At 37.1% G+C, this 18951-nt stretch overlaps 2 protein-coding genes across 8 annotated transcripts in view; both read left to right on the plus strand.

Annotated features, from left to right (window-relative positions):
* The window catches only part of LOC127420430 (plasma membrane calcium-transporting ATPase 3-like), a 72071-nt gene extending 66982 nt beyond the window's left edge, over nt 1-5089 (plus strand). For 4 of the 6 annotated variants that reach the window (XM_051662717.1, XM_051662712.1, XM_051662713.1 and 1 more), the window contains one exon: nt 1111-5089. In XM_051662717.1, the coding sequence (XP_051518677.1) occupies nt 1111-1527 (417 nt within the window). In that variant the 3' untranslated portion in view covers nt 1528-5089. The remainder of the gene's footprint in view (nt 1-1110) is intronic. The other 2 variants (XM_051662715.1, XM_051662716.1) reach the window with 1 other exon arrangement.
* A 5014-nt stretch (nt 5090-10103) lies between these two features.
* haus7 (HAUS augmin-like complex, subunit 7) lies at nt 10104-18247 on the plus strand. 2 transcript variants are annotated; one of them, XM_051662730.1, is made up of 10 exons: nt 10104-10228; nt 10700-10815; nt 10925-10992; nt 11088-11149; nt 11276-11358; nt 12349-12558; nt 13936-14041; nt 14168-14383; nt 14635-14746; nt 17824-18247. In XM_051662730.1, the coding sequence occupies exons 1-10, from the start codon at nt 10172-10174 to the stop codon at nt 17883-17885; spliced, it is 1092 nt and encodes a 363-aa protein (XP_051518690.1). In that variant the 5' UTR covers nt 10104-10171; the 3' UTR covers nt 17886-18247. The 2 variants fall into 2 exon arrangements, with proteins under 2 accessions (XP_051518690.1, XP_051518691.1); XM_051662731.1 differs by having other exon boundaries at nt 10172-10228; nt 13939-14041.
* The last annotated feature ends 704 nt before the right edge of the window (nt 18248-18951 follow it).

Raw genomic sequence — 18951 nt, forward strand, 5'->3', positions numbered from 1 at the left:
ATAATGTGTCTAGTTAGTGGTGCTTGCTTTAGCAAGACGTCACTATTATAATTGCTCTGACCTTCGTTTAGAGATTTTCCAGAATCCCTATCCCAGTTCTTCTTCTTCCGTCAATCATTTGGCACGTTACTCGTCCTCCACTGATTGTCTCACACCCATGAATGAGGTGTCTGAACGACCGGCTCAATGAGGAGAGGTGTGCTATGACTTTTCGAAGAGTACGGGTGTAAAAAACAGGTAAGAAAATCCCAAATACTTAACATTGAACAGTGATCAGAGTGATCATATCTCCAGATTAGATATAGAGAGATTTGGGGTGGGCTCATTTGACTTGGGCTAGCAAGCAGTCTTTAAGTATCACCAACTGCCTAACCACGCCCTAGCAGGCGTAAAGCAAAATGCCCCAGCCATATCTGTGCACTAGAACATCGCAGAGACATGGGGATAGACTAATTTTACTTCGGGCAGTGTACTGAAGCCTTTTGTGGAGCCCATGAGGCCCTTGAGGGCCCCTGGAGGCCCCTAGGGGCCCAGCAATATCTCAGCACAAGATCATTGTAGAGACATGGGAAGGGCTTGTTTTACTTGGGTTAGTAGTGTACTGAGGCCCTTGGTGGGACATTGTGGCAGTGAGGTTTTGCCACAGCAAGCCCCACTCACATTGTCTTTATCTAATTGTTTTTGCAATTCTCTTTGGTGCCACTAGTGCGCATAAATCACACACTGCACCTTTAAGTACTAAAAACTAAATGTTTACTGTGACTACCCAAACCAAAACAAATGTACTAACCAATTACAGACTAAATTCAGTTGAAGCTCTGTTTTGTGTACAATAGAATGTGGAGAAAAACAGATTCAGTGAGTGTACAATTTTGCAGCAACCTGATCTTGAGCTGTCTGTGCGTTGTAAGGCATGTTCTGAACAGGTTCTACAGTGTTTTAAGTCTATTCTACCATACATGTACTAAGAGATTTATTTGCTCCCACTCTTCTCTCTTTCTTTCACTTGTCCTCACTTTTCCCTCTCCATCTCCCTGTTTTATCTTCCTCCTTTTTCTGCCCTTTTCTCTCTTGCCTCTTCTGTGGTTGACACCCTCCGCTCACATTTAGATGCGGGTGGTGAAAGCGTTCCGTAGCTCCCTTTACGATGGAATGGAGAAACCTGCGTCCAGGAATTCCATCCACAACTTCATGGCACACCCCGAGTTTCTCATCAACGACTACATTCACAACATACCGCTGATTGACGACACAGACATTGACGAAGAATCTGAGTGGTCGAGGCATAACTATCAATTGCATCCGGCCTTCCGAAAGCCCCCTCCTCCTCCGGTCCAGCAACCACAGCGTACCCACCCACCACCACACCCCTATCGCCAGTACAGCCTCCCTGCCATGCCTAACCGCAACAACAACGCCATCGAGAGTGGCATCTACAACCTAAACCTCCCCACAAGCCCCAATGGGCACTGGACGACTCCCTCTCAACAGCTCTACCCCCTTCTCACCCTGGAGACTTCTCTATGATTGACTCCAGATGAACCTAAAAGACTTTGAGGATGCAGTTGTGCGAGTCAGGCTGGTGGGGGAGGCTTCTAAGGACATGATATAGGTGGTTGACCCCCTACTCACTGAACAGAAGACAGGGTCCATCACATTACAATAATTTGCTCTTGCCACTACAACCATCCACTACAAGCTCTATCACTCCTCATATCTCAACAACAACATCCCTACAGGCAACTCTCCTCTCACTGTGTGGAGAGGAGGCCATCTACTGTATGTCTGGGGTTCCTTTGGACGGTCCTAAGAAGTTGAGGAATCCAGACCAGATGGACTTTTAGTGGTTATTTAGTGCTGGTGACTACTGACTTCTCAGAATGCGAAGGAAAATAAGTTCCTACAGGTGGAGTAGGGGTCCATTCACTTCACTTTTTATTGGTGTAACTAAACTCAATATGATTATTGTCATGTTTTGAATTCTTACTATTTCCACCATCTTAATGAGTGCTCAGATTATCATTGCTACATCACAGAGTGCAATTTTTTATTAGTCTATGGCCAATGCTTTATGCTATGATTAGCTTTAAAAACATTTATTAATTAATTTATTTATTCATTTAGTCATTTATCAATTTATTTATTGTGGGATCACCAACATTTTCTTTTAATTTTCACTTTAATTTTGTCTTTTTCTCTCTCTGTGTGTGTCTGTGTGTGTGTTGTGTATGTCCTAAAAACATAAAAAGTGACAAAAAAGAACTACTAACAAAGCAAAGATTATATAAATTTGAAGCTTAAAATAATTAAATTATAATGCGTCTGCTGTTAACAAAACGAAGACAAAAACATTGCTGTGCCATTTTAATTTCTGTTGCCTGATCATTGTTTTAAAACATTTTATAGAAAAAAACTTATTTAAGCACATTATTTGAGGACAAGTTGTAGCTTGTTCTTGTTTAAAATATGCTACAGGGTAGGGGATTTTGGGCAATCCCCTCTCACAGACACAGTGGTTAAAGTGGAAGTTATTTTGGTGGTTTTCCTTCTTAGCAATGGCAAACAGCCTTAAGATAAAATAGCCTTGTTAATATGTCTTACCTTTTTCAAATGAGCTGACTCAAAGGCTTGGTGAGTTCAGTGGGTTTGCCCAGACTCAACATTTAATGGTGTCTTATATTTCTTTCACATTAAAGCCATTAAAATCCATGTTGTTCAGATGACACCAACAAATGCATTAACCCTTTAAACATTTTCAAATAATTATATTTGCTCAGCACAAGCATACCTGCTGGCCCTTTAAAGCATTCATGTTCACACTTGCTTTCCTCATACCTATCTGCAGACTGTGGTCAGAGGGCATAAACCATTGTAGGGAAATCCATCTTTTACTGCCACATCTTAGTTAATGAATATCAAAGATACTAACAATGGACAATCTGTGAGGGTATCATTACTTTTGCACAATATTAGGGGTTCACTGTTCTGAGCAAACACCCAAAAGGTGACACATTCAGAATGATTCTGATGTTCACCGTGACACACTGTCTGGCTGTTGGTCTATATGTTACCAGAGTTAACAATATGTTTGCACAGAACAATAATCCCTGTTATGTAATGACATGCATGATCCTCCATGTCAAATTATAGTATGTTTGATTCACTTACATTCCATCAACATCCCACTGATCAATGTACCATCAGGGGTTACCTCTTTTTACAATCCATCTTCTGGGTTGGTTCAGTTTTAATCATGTTGCTATTGTCAAAGCATTGCAATGTAATACAATCATTTTGGGAAAGAGACTGGCACATATGCAACAGACTGCCCTGTCCACAGCTCTGTAAAATATGCTTCACGACATGTACATATGGATCTAATAAAAAAATACCTTTATCTGTATAGAATACTTTTCTAGATTGTCCAGTTTTGAGAAACTGGCAAATATTGAAAGCAGACAATGCAAGCATGAGCCTCACTAGATCATGTCATTGCACTGGTCAGTCGTGTCTTTGCAGAGCATGTTGATATCATAGCGCTCTTCACTGTCATTGTTTGACTTCACTTTTGTCTGTCGATGCTTCACTGTGGCTCTTAAACAGTTTGTGGACACACGTTTCTCATCCTAGTGCATCTGTGCTGTCATTCATGTGGGATTGTACATGCTGAAGTTCTCCTCCTGATACTCTGGCCTGTTTTCATTCAAAAATGAGGCATTGAGCCTGGGAGTGGAGCAGTGTCACACTGCCAATCTGACTACTAAATGCCAGTAGACACACTGCTTAAAATGGGCTGACCAATTCTACAAAGACCAGAACAGTTTGTTTGTTTAGATTATTATGGAAACTGAAAACCCTAACAGATATCACTCTGCCCACCCATTTTAAGCAGTTAATAAACTTTTATCTCTGTATGACTGTGTTCAGCCTTTCAATGAGTTGAGCATGCTCGGACAGTTCCAGTGGAGTCTCCATTGGCGAGAGCGCTGGCAGGTCTATGAGACTGAACCCATTTAAAAGCACAGACACAATCAGCAGACAAAAGTGGTGGTCAGAGAGGATGGAACTGGAACCGCTAAACCCATATGCATAATAAACAAATATTTTCTAACCTTATCTTACTCTTAGCAAAGCTTAACTACCAAAATATGCCTCAAGCTATGCTCGTCTCTGAATAATTTTAAATTTGAACTATATCGAAGTTGTATACCCCAATCATTCAACTCTCCAGAAAGTGATGATATATTACAGTGGCATATGTATGGTATCCCTCTTTTCCACCAAAACATTCAGCCACTTTATTGAGACTTAAAGTCCTGATTGAGTGACAGAAATATATCTAAATACGCATACATGTATAGCTATAAAAATAATAATAATAATAAAAAAAACAGATAATACAAAACTCCATTGTCTGCCTTCATTTTGTTCCATTCTGTTGTAGAAAAATCATGCAAGGTAAGGTGAAAAAATTTAATGTGAAAAAGAGTAAATAATATAATATATTTAATATAAAAGTTATAAATTATTGTACAACTGCACCATCACTGTACATCTTGCCAAAATGTGCACATGTGCATCTTTTGTTTACAGTTTAAGCACATGTTTTTGTTTTATTACTCTTTATTGTCTTTTTCTCTTTCTTTCTCCTTATGTTTTTTGTAAAGAATTAAAATTGAACTGCTTGTACATTATTATGATTATTATTATGACTATTATTATGATTATTATTATTCTTGTCTTATTCCAGCAGTGCTCTTTTAACTGATGGAAAAACAAAACAGTTGCACATTCTCCTGAACATACACATACTGCTCTACAATAAAAAATAAAAAAATAAAAAAAATTAAAAAAAACACTTAAAAAGAGGGAAAAAAAATTAAACTATTAAATATATTTATATTACCTGCCTGTTATTTAAAAGAAAAAAGTATCTATCTATGATGAAAGAACATAGCTGTATACTGTAGACTAAACTGTATGGAAATCTAAGAATTTACTGGGAAAATAAGTCAAACATTTTGTCTGTATAAAAAAATCAAATCAAATTATTCTACAATAATAACTTTGACCAGTGTCTGTGGTTGTCTTTCATTGTATGACTGTGATTCTTTCTTTGGCCTGATGAAATTGCTTTGACAGGACTACCTTAGCACCTCTCTGTCCCTTAGCTGAACACTTGGACCTGGTGCCCCACACTTTTGTGTTATAATCAAGGGCATGGATTTGGCTTGAGTGTGTGTGTGGAAACCCATGTTTCCATTGATCATGGTATAAATAATGGGGGTTGTACTTGCTTGTTTTGATTATTGGGGGGTTACCTCCCAACACCCCCACCCCCCACACAATCTATGCCCCTTGTCATAATGTAAATTTTTTAAACATGTAGACATGTGAAACACATTATCAAACTCTGTATTCATAGACCAGTTTAAAGAGGGATCATCACAGTTAAAAACCTAATTTTGAGGTAGAACAACTGTTAACCTCACAACATGCTTCACTTGTCTAATGCATGACAACTGTAAATGGGTCTTATGTGGTAATTGTTGAAATACTCCTAGAATTTCACCCTGGATTCTTATGTATACTTGCAATTAGAGAAGATCTTGCTTTACTTAATATTTATAATACAGTAACTTCTGTGGATATAATCTGGTGTTAATCATATGTTTTAATCTACTACACTCTTTAAAGGTATAGCAATGAATAGGTAACAGGCTGTGAGCCTGTGCACAATTGTCTTCTTCTTTTCTTTATTTATGTAGCACAATTAAAAACAACACGAGGTTGGCCAATGTGCTTTGCAAAAGAGCATCATAAAAAATAATAACAAATACATTTTTTTTTTTTTTTTTTTTTTAAACAGCGACAAAAAAGCACAACAGCAATTGATGAATTAAAAGACGTTATTAAAAGAAAAACACATAATTTAAACAGACAGTTTACACAGCATTGTAAGCTGGAGAAAAATAGTGTGTTTTTAACATGGATTTAAACATGTAAATAGATTGGGCTTGTCTTATATGTAGAGGAAGGTCATTCCAAAATTTAGGATGGGCTGTGGCAAAAGCCCAGTCATTTTCATGTTTTAATCTAGTTCTGGGAATGGTCAGCAATTTGTGATTTTCTGATCTCAGTGCTCTGGTGGGGTTATATACATTCAACATATTTGTGAGGTATGATGGTGCATGGTTATTCAGAGATTTGTAAACTAATAATAACATTTTGAAGTTAATCCTAAAGTGAACAGGCAACCAATGCAGTGAGACTAATAGGTTCATGTTTCTTGACTTGTTTAATGAGTCTGGCGGCTGCGTTTTGAACCATTTGCAAATGTGCTAAAGCCGTGGAGTTAATTCCGTAATACAAGAAATTGCAGTAGTCAAGTCTAGATGAGATAAATGCATATATTACTCTCTCAAAGCCACAGGCAGATAAAAAAGGTTTAATTTTAGCTAAAAGGCGTAGATGATAAAAATTTGCCCTAACTACTGCATTTATTTGTCTATCCGTTTTAAGTTCGTTATCAAATAAAAAATGTTTTTTTATGCATGTTTTAGTGTAGGCAGACAATGAATTTGAGTTAAGTTGATGAGCGATACTATCATTAACTTGTCCAAATAAGATAACCTCTGTTTTATCCTCATTTACTTTTTTTATTTTTATTTTTTCTGTGAATTATAGCTTTACTTTGGACAAATGACCTTATAAATTAATTTGAATAAGTTTATCTACTGTAACTACCAATAACATACACTGCAGAAGAAAGATTTTAGTTTACCTGGCAACCACACCAATTCAGAATTACTGAACTGTTGGGCTACACACTCCATTATAAATTAAGTGTAACACCAAGCTCTGTCTGACAGTCATTTACCAGCAATTTTACAGTTATTTGCCCAATAAAATACAGCAAAGGAACAGTGTAATTATTCATCTTCATATCATGAGGGCAAAACAATGTTTGAATGTGAGGCCACGTGTGTCCTGCCTCTTGACTCACTTTCACCTCCTGGCACAGTTGTTGTGGTTGAGTGGAGTGACAGATGACAACACCTGAGTAATGTTTGATTGATTATTAACCCTTGTACATTTATCAATAGAGAACCCCATTTTGAAAACATAAAATGTGGAACCCCCAGTTCTTTTTTATTTTATTTTTTTATTTTTTTAAAGAAATGTAATAACACTGTCTTCACTAAAGTAAAAACACTAAAGTTATGCATTTCTTTTTGGGATATATTATTATTTATTTATTTTTTACCAAATAAAAATAAAAATTACTAAATTACTCCATTCATATTCATATAAAATATGCACATTTTATGTTATCTTCACTTCAACTAAAACCTTCATTTCAGTAAATTTAAAGATTGTAAAAAGATCAAAATATGTCATGCACTGGGGGTCCTGGTGACATCTGCTGGAATTAAAATAACAATTACATGAAATGACAACTATGGCCAGTAGATGGCTAAATTGCTTCATGCACTGGCTGATCTCTATAAGCCAATGTTGTAACAAACTTAACTTCTAGATGTTATGCAATGGATATGTATTTAAACATTATAATAGTCCATTATTTGTAAAATTTTAGTATTTTTGAAGGGTGAGATTTTGCAATTATGTCACAATATTCAGTCAAACCTGATCATAGTGTGCAGCTCCCACAACTTTAAACTTTCTGACAGTGGGGTCAGACTAAGACTTTGATCTGACTTTAAAGTGTGTGTGTGTGTTTGTGTGTGTGTTCTACATTGTGGCTGATTGATATTTATTTGACAAAATAAAAAAAATAAAAAAATAATGTTATAGTCTCACCCATTCGTTTCATGGCGGGTCAAATTTGACCCAGACAGTACGAACGGGGGACTGTTTGATAAAACCACCTAGACTCTTGGAATCTAGTCCAACAAATGTTTTATTTATTTATTTATTTATTTATGTGTTCAGGTGGCATGTGTAGGAAAAGTCACCAATCCTTCTACCGCTCAGATTAAAAATTTATTTGAGTCAAAAATCACCTGAACAGTGATTAAGGATTAATACAGCAGTTGGGACCTCATCATGAATAATAGGATGTTATTGTGTGACTGCCCAAAATAAGGTGAGGAATAATGAGATAAACGACACAGCCTTTAACATTGTAACAAGAGCAAAAGTGTTTGTCATTTCTCATTTAATGCAAGTAAAAACGTATTAAACATAAAATTTTTAAATAGCCTAATTGTCACAGAATGAACTCTGTGCATTACTCTCCGACACTTCATGTTTTCTAGGCTCTAAAACAATTATCTTTTTCTTTAAAAATCTTATATTGTGAGGAGCCACGTGACGCCATGCGAGATTCGGACGTGTGAACGGCGAGATCTGCGCACTTTGCTAGTTTTGATACTTTTTGTGTCATAAACCGATGAGATTCGCTACACCCTGATCCATAACTGTTCTAGGAAGACAATATGTCAAAGAATTCAATATCCTCAGTCTCTGGAGACATTAAAAGTCACTTACGTGCTCAAGCTGATGCCCCTCCAGAGGCCTCGAGCCAGGGAGTCGATTTGGCTGGAGAAGAGAAAGTAATTCAGCAAGAATTGCTGAACGTGTCGGTAATGCTGACGAAGGTCGTTGCTGACTTGGAGGATCTTGCTGCAATACGTTGATCGATCACGGCCATAGAGACGAGGTTCACTGAGGTGGTTACAAGAGTGGGGGATGTTGAGAAACGGATCGATTATCTGGAGTCATCGGAGAGGGAATTAGCTGCTAATCCGCTAGCGACCAAGGTGGATTTGGAGCGTGTATGGGAGAAGTTGGAGGATTTGAAGAATCGTAACCGGCGGAATAACGTCCGAAATGTTGGAATTCCTGAGGACGAAGAAGGTCGGGATATGGTGAAATTCCTGGATGGGCTCTTTCCGAGAATGCTCAAAATAACAGGCCATAAGTTGGAAATCAAGCGAGCTCACAGGGTACCGGCTCGGAGATCCGCTGAGGGAGACAGGCCCCGATCAATTCTGGCCACATTTCTGAGATCCTCCGATAAAGATCTCGTGTTACACGAGGTGAGGAGTAAAGGAAGGCTTTCTTGGAAGAACCACAGCATTTTCTTGTTCCCAGACTTTGCAAATTCGACAAGTGAGAAACGTGGTTGATTCAAGGAATGCAAGAAACTCTTACGTCAACGGAAGGTCGCTTTTGCACTGATGTTCCCGGCCAAATTGAGAATAGATGCTAAGGATGGCTGTAAAGTATTTACTTGTCCCCAGCAAGCAATGTCCTTCATAAAGTCAATGGACTGAGTAAGTTATTTTGTGGTTCTCACGTTGCAGCCAAGTGAACCGACTCACTGAAAATCCACTTGATCGTCCGTGAAAGCTGGGTGCCTTTTTTGTTTCTTTTTGTGCTGGTTCCGTCTAGCAGCCGGAGTTTGTTTTGTGTAGCAGCACTCCTTCGGGACAGTGTTGTGGATGAATCAGCACATTCTTTGTGCTTGTGCCTCCTAATGTTTGGAGTTTGTTTTGTGGAGTGTTTCTTGCAGGACATTGGAGTGATTGGGTCATTTGTTGCACTCATGTAGCAGTTGAATGGGACGGCTCACTGAACATTCGTTTGACTGTCCGAGGAAACTGAACGGCCTTTTACAGTAATAAAAGGAGTTATATGTTGGTCTGTTCTCACCCAAAACCGACTGGATCACTTGAGAAGACATCATTAAACCATTGGAGTCATATGGATTACTTTTATACTGACTTTATCTGCTTATTGGAGCTTCAAAGGCCTGATCACCATTCACTTGCATTGTATGGACCAACAGAGCTGAGATATTCTTCTATAACTCTTCATTTGTGTGCAGCAGAAGAAAGAAAGTCTTACGTATCTCGGATGGCACGAGGGTGAGAGAATTTTCATTTTTGGGTGAACTACACCTTTAACGTCACAGATGATGAATAAATTATCCAAACAACATCAAACATATTAAAGGACAGCCTGTTGTATATAAATACATTAATACCAAAATTTGCAGTCTAATCTCTCTCTCTCTCTCTCTCTCTCTCTCTCTCTCTCTCTCTCTCTCTCTCTCTCTCTCCCCGCTGGGTGTCGCTGTACTTGTATCCGGCGCTGAATGACACAGACGCAACACTGAAGAACAGACTGTAATAATAACAATATGGCGGGCAATTCAAAACAACAGCAGCTGTCTCTCCGAGTTTATAACACCCTTCAGGTGATTTCCACATCTACATTGACACATCGTACTCTGTTAGGGAGATATTAAATCGATTCCCGATGATTCACGAACCTAAAAATGACCATTTTGAGTCGTTAATTGTCTAGTTAGCCACCGTCACCGCTAGTTTTAGAGTTAGCCAACAGTTAGCTTTTGTTCACACTTTGCGAAACGTATAAAGTAGCCCAAATAAAAATCAAATAACATGTATTTTGGCTAGAATCTGTTGTTCACTTGTTAGTACCATCATAGGGTGTTCACACATGTAATCGAGCTAATGTTCATTTTGTAATTGCAATTGTAATCAGTTTCTTGATGTTGATTACTATGAAAACCATCTTTAATAAGAGATTTAATTCAGCTAAATACAGGAATCCAGACATAAGTGTCCAAACACAACTACTAGATTTGATGTTTAAGCTGTTGACTTAGTAGTGAGGTGAAAAATGATTTGTTTTCAATAATCAGAGCCTGGGCTGTCCTCTTGTGGATGGACTGTACCTGAGAGAGGCAGAAAGCATACAGGAGCTCCTGTGCTCTCCTTCATTACACCGGACTGATATTCTGAAGTGGATTTGCGCCAGGTCTGCTGTGTCTTCACACCTATTTGAAATGACTAAACATGATGATAATGATGCCAATCTGTTCAATGCAAATCCTTTTTGTGTGTGTGTGTGTGTATTTGTTACAAAGCATTTGTCCATCCATAAGGGAGAAGTTTTCCACAATTAGAACAACTCAAAATGAGGATTTAATTCAAGGTAATCCTGTATTAGTTTCCTTTTAAATAGAGAAGGTCATGCTGTATTATTTTTGTATGCTTTATCATTATTTGTGTTTTCTCTCTCTAACACAGAACTCACACGGTTTGGTCATGAAATGATGTTATGTAAAGCTAATGACCAAGATTTAATCAAGGTATGGAGTTTTACAATGTTGATCTTGAGACTGTCATTATAACTTTCTAATTTAGCCCAAATTAGTCAGGTACAGGCATTTAAAAAAAAAAAAAAAAAAAAAATTTATTGTGTTTTATATTTTCAGGGCCTTGCACCACCTTTACGGCAGCTTGTGTTTCTGGAACAGCTTCTAATTATTATTCAATCGGACTCCTCTGTACCCTCTAGGTATGTGTGTCGGATGTGTCGGATATGTTTGTATTTATTACCTAAGTAACATTTAATATTGAAGATCACATAACCACGATTAATACATCAAATGAATTAAGTGTTAGATACACCGATCAGCCACAACATTAAAATCACCTCCCTAATATTGTGTAGGTCCCCCTCGTGCCGCCAAAACAGCGCCAACCCGCATCTCAGAATAACATTCTGAGATGCTATTCTTCTCACCACAATTGCAGAGTGGTTATCTGAATTACCGTAGACTTTGTCAGTTCGAACCAGTCTGGACATTTTCTGTTGTCCTCTATAATCAACAAGGCGTTTCTATCCGCAGAACTGCCGCTCACTAGATGTTTTTTGTTTTTGGCACCATTCAGAGTAAATTCTAGTTGCTGTTGTGTGTGAAAAGCCCAGGAGATCAGCAGTTACAGAAATACTCAAACCAGCCCATCTGGCACCAACAATCATCCATGCGATTATCTAATCCGCCAATCATGTGGCAGCAGTGCAGTGCATAAAATCATGCAGATACGGGTCAGGAGCTTCAGTTAATGTTCACGTCAACCATCAGAATGGGGAAAAAATGTGATCTCAGTGATGTGGAGCATGGTTGTTGGTGCGTACACAGTGTGTAATTTATGTTGTAGAACAAAACGTCCACGTATCGTCAAGTAATGTTTACCACATACCTTATTTTATTAAGTTGAAAACCCACATTATAAAAAAAAAAAAAAAAAGGAAAATCTTGAGGGAACCCATGACGAATTAGACTTCTGGGTTCGCCTAAAAATTGACGTCACAACTGAACAGCTCTATATGGTTTGATTTAACTGATTAAGTCCCATTTTTCATTTATGTCTGCCTCAACTGAAACAATATAATCAGCTCTTGGTTCATTAGCCTTGAGTCAGGTCCTTTCAGGATCCAATAATAATTTAATCTAGTCTTGTTTCTCTGACATGCTCTGTCATTTGTTTTTGATGGACATAGACAGAACTTATCCTCTGGAGATGAAAGTGTAAAGAATGAGGATCTGCTTGGGGAGCTTATGTCTCAGGATCACTCTGCTGATCTGGATCTGCTCCTGAACCCAACTTGTAATCCATGGTCTGCTCACATCCGGGAACATCTGATACACACGCAATCGGCACACAGCAAGACAAATGGAAATCACAGTAAACCAAATGATTTCATAAACAGGTCTGTATGTGTACCGCAAGGAACAATACTAGTCATGTAGACTTGACATAAATGTAGGATAGTGGTTCACTTAATATTGTTTGCACCTGTGTACACACACTTTTACATAATTGCCAATAGACCATTTCGAGGACATAATAACAAACTAATTAGAACATTACGGTGCATGTCTGGCCCTGAAGCATTTCCAGTAGCAGCAACCCAGAACTGTCAAAATAAAATGACTAGTGCATAATTTTAGAGTCTAGCTAAAACAGAACAAACAAGATATCTGCAAAAACTGAAAATAAACAAGGATGTGTCATTGCCCAATCCTTTAAATAAGACTCTTGAGTCAAAATTTTTCTCAAAGATCATCAAACATTTACCTGAAGTGACTTATCCAGACTTGTTGTTGATACTGAGCACGTCTCTGTGTGAGAGGCGATGAAAGTGTATCGTGGTTTAGATGCTCACAATTATTTCCTCAGCGGGGAGATCGGGAATATTGGATCGCTCCTGTTATAATCAATGAAGCTGTTAACGTTGCATGCATGTGACTTGCAGACAAGGTAAGGGTTTTCTTTTTTAATTATAAAAAAACGATCCTTGTGTGTCTCTTTCTTTGTGTCGCTTCTGTATTATTCCAACTACTCTGAGAACTATGCAGCGTGATACTTCAGATATTGTTGACTTTTGTATGACAAATTGCTTGTTAGGTTCCTCATTTGTAAGTCACTTTGGATAAAAGCATCTGCTAAATGACTGTAAATGACTTGTGCAGCTTCATTCATTATAATGGGAGGGATCTATAGTCACTTTTAGAGCCAGTAAAGAAATAATCTGACTTAATTAGCCAGCTAAACTACGTATCAAACATACTATTAGTTAGCAAAAATGTCATTCACCTACCAGAGATAAAATGTGTGCTACAGTTGTTAGTACTGCACGTATCCATCCAGCCGTTTCGCTTCACTGCAGAGGTTCATGCGTCCATTTGTGATTGCTTTTTCTAAAATATAAGCACTTTAATTTCCGTTAGTTCCAGGCATCCAGACAGAATCCAGCCATCGAACGACATGGTCCACATTTTAATAATAACATTCTATTACAATCATATTAATGTTAATCGTGTTAAAGTCACTATGAATGAAGCACCCCCCGCTTTTGTTTTGAATGAGTTTGACAACTAGCTGGAAATGTTCAAGGGACAGGGATGTCACTTCCTTAAACCATCAAATAGCCCTTAGAATAGAAATGGTCTATAAAGTGACATGGAGTACAATTGTTCACACTGACAGCTTCTATTAGCACACAGACACATCTATAGCTTCTGTATCTATTCTACCTTCTTTTGATTGTTGTCCTTAACACGGTTGTTATTTACTTGCATTGAAGAAGTGATCAACATTCTCGCCTTGGAAGTCATGGAGAAGAAGACCTAACTGAGGCCATAGCACTACTGCAGTCTACACAGAGCACATTAGAAGAGCTCCGTAAAGAGGTGCGACCCATTCGCTGCTTTTCACACCTCATTGTTCCTCTCTCTGATATTTTCTGTAAGCACCACATCCAATTTCATTCATTTGTCAGACTAACATGCCTCTCTCTTGGCACCTATTTTTCTTAGTGTGAGTTTCTGCAGTCACATTCCTCAGGTTCTACAGCTGTGCTGTCCGCTTGTGCACTGAAAGTGGCCATATCAGACATGTCTCAGCTCATGACTGCCTTCAACCACGTCTACAACACTGACTTTAAGGGGTATTGCCAGAGAGCCTCCCCTTCTCTCTGTTCCAGCACTAGTGTGTTCCAGTTTGTACATCAGCTCCTGCGCACCTGTAATATGGTAAAGCCCGGTATAGTGTAGCTGTGCAGTTGATTGAATGAAATTGTATTTAACTTTTTGGAAGTATAAATCTGAATATAATTTAGCAGTTGTGTAGTGTTTTCTGCTCAGTTGTGTTTTACTTATTATTATTTCTTCAAATCTTATTTCCCTGTAGTTGTCATCTGTCAAGAAATGTATAAATGCAAATTAGAATTCTGAACAAGGTGCAGGTAAATAATTTGCATATACTTTTTTTTTTTATTCTTTAGGAGCTTGAGGCTCTTAAGCAGCTCTCTGAAACCTCAACATCACTTACACAAACAGTGAGACAGCTGCAGACAGAGAGACGGTACTGGTCTAAAGGAGAGAAGCGCACTCTGCGTGAGTTTTAGACTATACACTTCTGAAATGTGTGTCTTTGTTTGGGCAAACTTTGAAAGGGAAACATGGTTCAAATGAATAAATGATAGAATATTCATATTTTAGTTAGTGGCTGTTTGACTGATTTTGAATATGATGTCAAATGTTCATGCTAGTACATTTCTGAGAAGACCTGCGTTATAATTTTAATTAGAGGTAGACCGATATATCAGTTTTGCTGATAGTTGCTTTTTGGAACTATCGTTATCACCAAAAATTTGTGCAGATATTTTTTTTTTTATTTATTCCTCCGTGTTCCTCTGATAATAAGGTTTTTTAAATTGAAGTGAGGGCATGCAAAGAAAAATGCGACTAAATGGAAACGTCCCTCATCAGCACATTTATCGTGTCATATATTCACATTTATTGTCTGCCAAATGTATAAATGTAAATATATTCAACTTCATATATTGTGAATAAAAATAATATATAGGCTACAAAATGCTCAATTTGGTAAATGTTAAAAATAGAGCATTGTAACAGAGCCAAGTCTCTGTCAATTCAAAATAAGAGTCCTGGTGTGTTTCAGGCTTGTTTAATGTTAAAAGTAGGGCTGCAACTAATGATTATTTTGATAATCAACTAATCTAACGATTATTAGAACGATTATTCAGGCGATTATTGCAATGATTAATCATTAGCTCTAAACCGACTTTTCAGCTTGTGCCCCGACTTAAAAGGTTGTATTAAACATGCTTAATAACAATAAAGAGGACAAAATCATCTTTTTAAAATACCTCTAAATGACATTCACTGAATTAAAGGGAAAAAATACTTTTTATTATGTTTAATTCAGTAAAAATTTCACTACAAAAAATCCTATTGTTATCAAGTGTATTTGTCTTGTTTTCCATTTAAAATTGTCTAAAAATCCTTAAAACAAGTTACATTTACTTCAGAAGTAACATAAGATATTTAGACTTGCTTTAAGAGAATGTATCTTAAATATAAGTGTATTTTGTAAATAAGTGTATTTTTTCACTTGGTTATACTTTTGCGAGTGCAGTAAAGACAAAATATACTTATATTCAAGATCTATTCTCTAAAAGTAATCTTATATGCTGCTTCTCAGGTGAATGCATCTTTTTTTAAAGGATTTTTAGATATTTTAAAATATTTGTATTTTTAATATTATATTCAACATTCTCAGATAAAAAAAAAAAAATCTTCTGCAGTATAGCTGCTAAAGTAAATGCATGTTGTTTTAAAGGAGTTTTAGATATTCATATTGGAAAACAAGCCAAAACAAAAACAAATACAATTATTTTTTATTATTTTTTTTTTTTTTTTTTGCAGTGTATAATGGGGCAAAGACTACCCTCTCTCACCTTTTTGTTCACTTCAATCCATCTTTAATTAACAAAAAAACAAACTCTTTCTTATTAAAAAAGCTGTGTTTTGCCAATTTTCTTCACGATAAGAAATGCACAGTGACATATATTATGATTCAATAAGTTGCCATCGCATAATAATCTAGCTGCATTAAGCGCGCGCACTTGAGGGACGAGCATCCCCGCAACAGAGTGTACCTCAGCCGGGTGCAGTTTCAGTCTCTCCCCCTTAGATCGGGACACTTCGCGCAACTCATAGAAGAGGCGCTGACCGCACAGAGAAATGCCAGTTTCCTTATTATTTTAACTTTAATAAAGCTATAACTCATTAAATAGAACTGCATTAAAGATGTAACGCCAGGGTGTTTCCTTTAAAGACGCTCGACACGCAAGTTTTGCTTAAGCTGAGCGTCAGCTCCGGCTCTGCTTATTCCACAACAGGAGTGCTTCTGTATTTACTTATTTTGTATTTTTGCATTATAATATCCTCATACTTTGCAATCTACATCACCTGAAGCTGTTTGGAAAGTTTAGAGTGCGTCTGGACTGTGAGATGTTTTCTTCCTCTCCTCAGTCAGGCGTGAGCTGCAGTGCTGCTCTTGTGTGCAATCATTAGAGTTTCATATGATCTTATGTTACATTTAAGATCAAACGATTTTGGTCGACAATTTTTTGTTGTCGATAACATCGACTAATCGTTTCAGCCCTAGTTAAAAGTCCCACATTATGCACCCAATCTTTCAACCAAAATTATTATTGGGATTTTGGTTGAAAAATAAACTACATCTGGGATTTTATTCATTTTGGACTCTTGTAGCCTCTTGTGTCTGTGCCGACTAATAAAATGCTGTAACATTCTATGAATCAATTTTAAAAACTAATCGGTTATCTGCCTTTTCCACCACCTTAGTTATCGGTATCAGCAAAGTCCACTATCAGTCGACCTCTAATTTAATGTTCCTGGTTTGTGTTTTCTTACTAAAGCAACAGTACATATGTGTTTGTGACAAATAACTAAGCATCAAGAAGTTAAAGATATGTTTAAGAAAATACGCACTAATGCATAAGACTGAATGTCAAGTTCCACTAGGAACTCTGACCCCGATTGCATGAACTTAAGAAAACAGTTTATTGCAGGGTTTTTTCAAAAAGTGGCATTCCGAAACACCATGTAAACAAGAACGGTGATTTCCTTATGCCGTTTAAGGGATTAAGAGAAAGCAGCTTAACACACCTAGGTTTCTTCCGGAGAACGCAGCTTAATATGGCCATTTTAACACATAAGTGCCGTTCTAACAGGTTTTTTGAGGAGTGTGCATGTGCGTGGAACAGATCGGAGAACAAACGTCATAGGATGGAGCCCAACAAAAAGTCAATACAGCAGAAAGGATTACTGACTGAGCCACATGTATACGCGAGTAAAGTGTACACCGCTTAAACAGTACATATAAATGGGAACGCTGCTTTGCAATAATCCACTTTCAGGTGTACATGTAAACATAGTCACTAATATGATTTAAAGTATTTAATAAAGAATTAATATGAAAGTTTAACAATGCTATAGACGATATTCTCTGTTTAATGGGTTCTTGTTTATTTACCTAACAATAATAATAATAAGATCTTGGAAGTTATTGGGGCTACTGGTTATGTAAATGAGAAGAGTTTGAATCTTGCATGAAATAACATGTTTTTTTATTTTTTCAGCCAACCAGTTGGAAGAGCTGAAGAACAAATATGCGGTTTTTCTCTCGCCTCACCAGTCATAAGTTAAGAGGCTTCTGTATGCTTTTTCTCTTACTTCAGCAAAAATATACAGCCTATGAATTTAAAGTATGTGTTGTTAAGGAGATATGGCATGAGCTGTAAAATCAGGCCTCTTATTTGCCTGATTAGAACTGTTCTTATATAACACTTACTATTTCAACAAGACCCACATCGTCAGGGAATAATAACCATATTAAAATTAGCTGTCATGTGAACTGGCTGTTTATCAAGATACATCCACTTTTAATCCCAAATATACAACTGCAGTATAACAACACAAATGTTTGTTTCTGTACCTTTATTGAACGTCCAATCATGTCATGATATCATCTTTCGAATAAAGATTCATGTTACTAAAAACAGAGTGCTAGCCACCTTGTTTTATATTTTATAGCTTTATATTTATAAATGTATAAACTAAAAAAGTCCCCATTTTCAAAGTCAGTTCACACTGTGGTGTGAGTGACAGAGGGGAGGGCCTCTCTCTCCCAGTGCTTAAAAGCAGAACATCTATTGGAGAGAGCCAGTCCATCTCTTTTACTTATCAGGCTGAGTTGAATTAATACTTTGTGAGCTTTTCGATTGTTTCTTGTAAACACTTCCATTGCTAAACCAAATTATGACCAAGTGGAGAATCACACTCTCTGTCAAGAGGTGAATAATGTTTACTTAATATATTTTATAGTAAAATATGGCACATGCTGTTTAATACATTTTTAAAAATCTTATTAGCCTATAAACAGACTCCATATTAGCAATAGACATTAGTTATTTGCTGCAGTTTAGTTGCTGCATGTAGACAGAACTTTGTCAGGACTTGAACATCCACTCAATGGCACCTAAGTTATGCAGCTAAAAATGCTAGAAATGTAGTTAAATTTTGTGTACAAGCAGTGCCATGTGAAGTTTGTTATTTACTAAAGATTTCACTGAATAGGCTCTCCTGTGGGGAAAAAAACTCTTAATAATGAAGTCATTACCTTTACTGAACTGAATTGTAGAAAGTTTTTACAAGTTACTTAATGTCTTTCATTCAGATTAATTCAATTTTATTGAGCCAACATAATT

This window comes from Myxocyprinus asiaticus, chromosome 29, assembly GCF_019703515.2.
Source record: "Myxocyprinus asiaticus isolate MX2 ecotype Aquarium Trade chromosome 29, UBuf_Myxa_2, whole genome shotgun sequence".
NCBI classification, from domain to species: Eukaryota; Metazoa; Chordata; class Actinopteri; order Cypriniformes; family Catostomidae; genus Myxocyprinus; species Myxocyprinus asiaticus.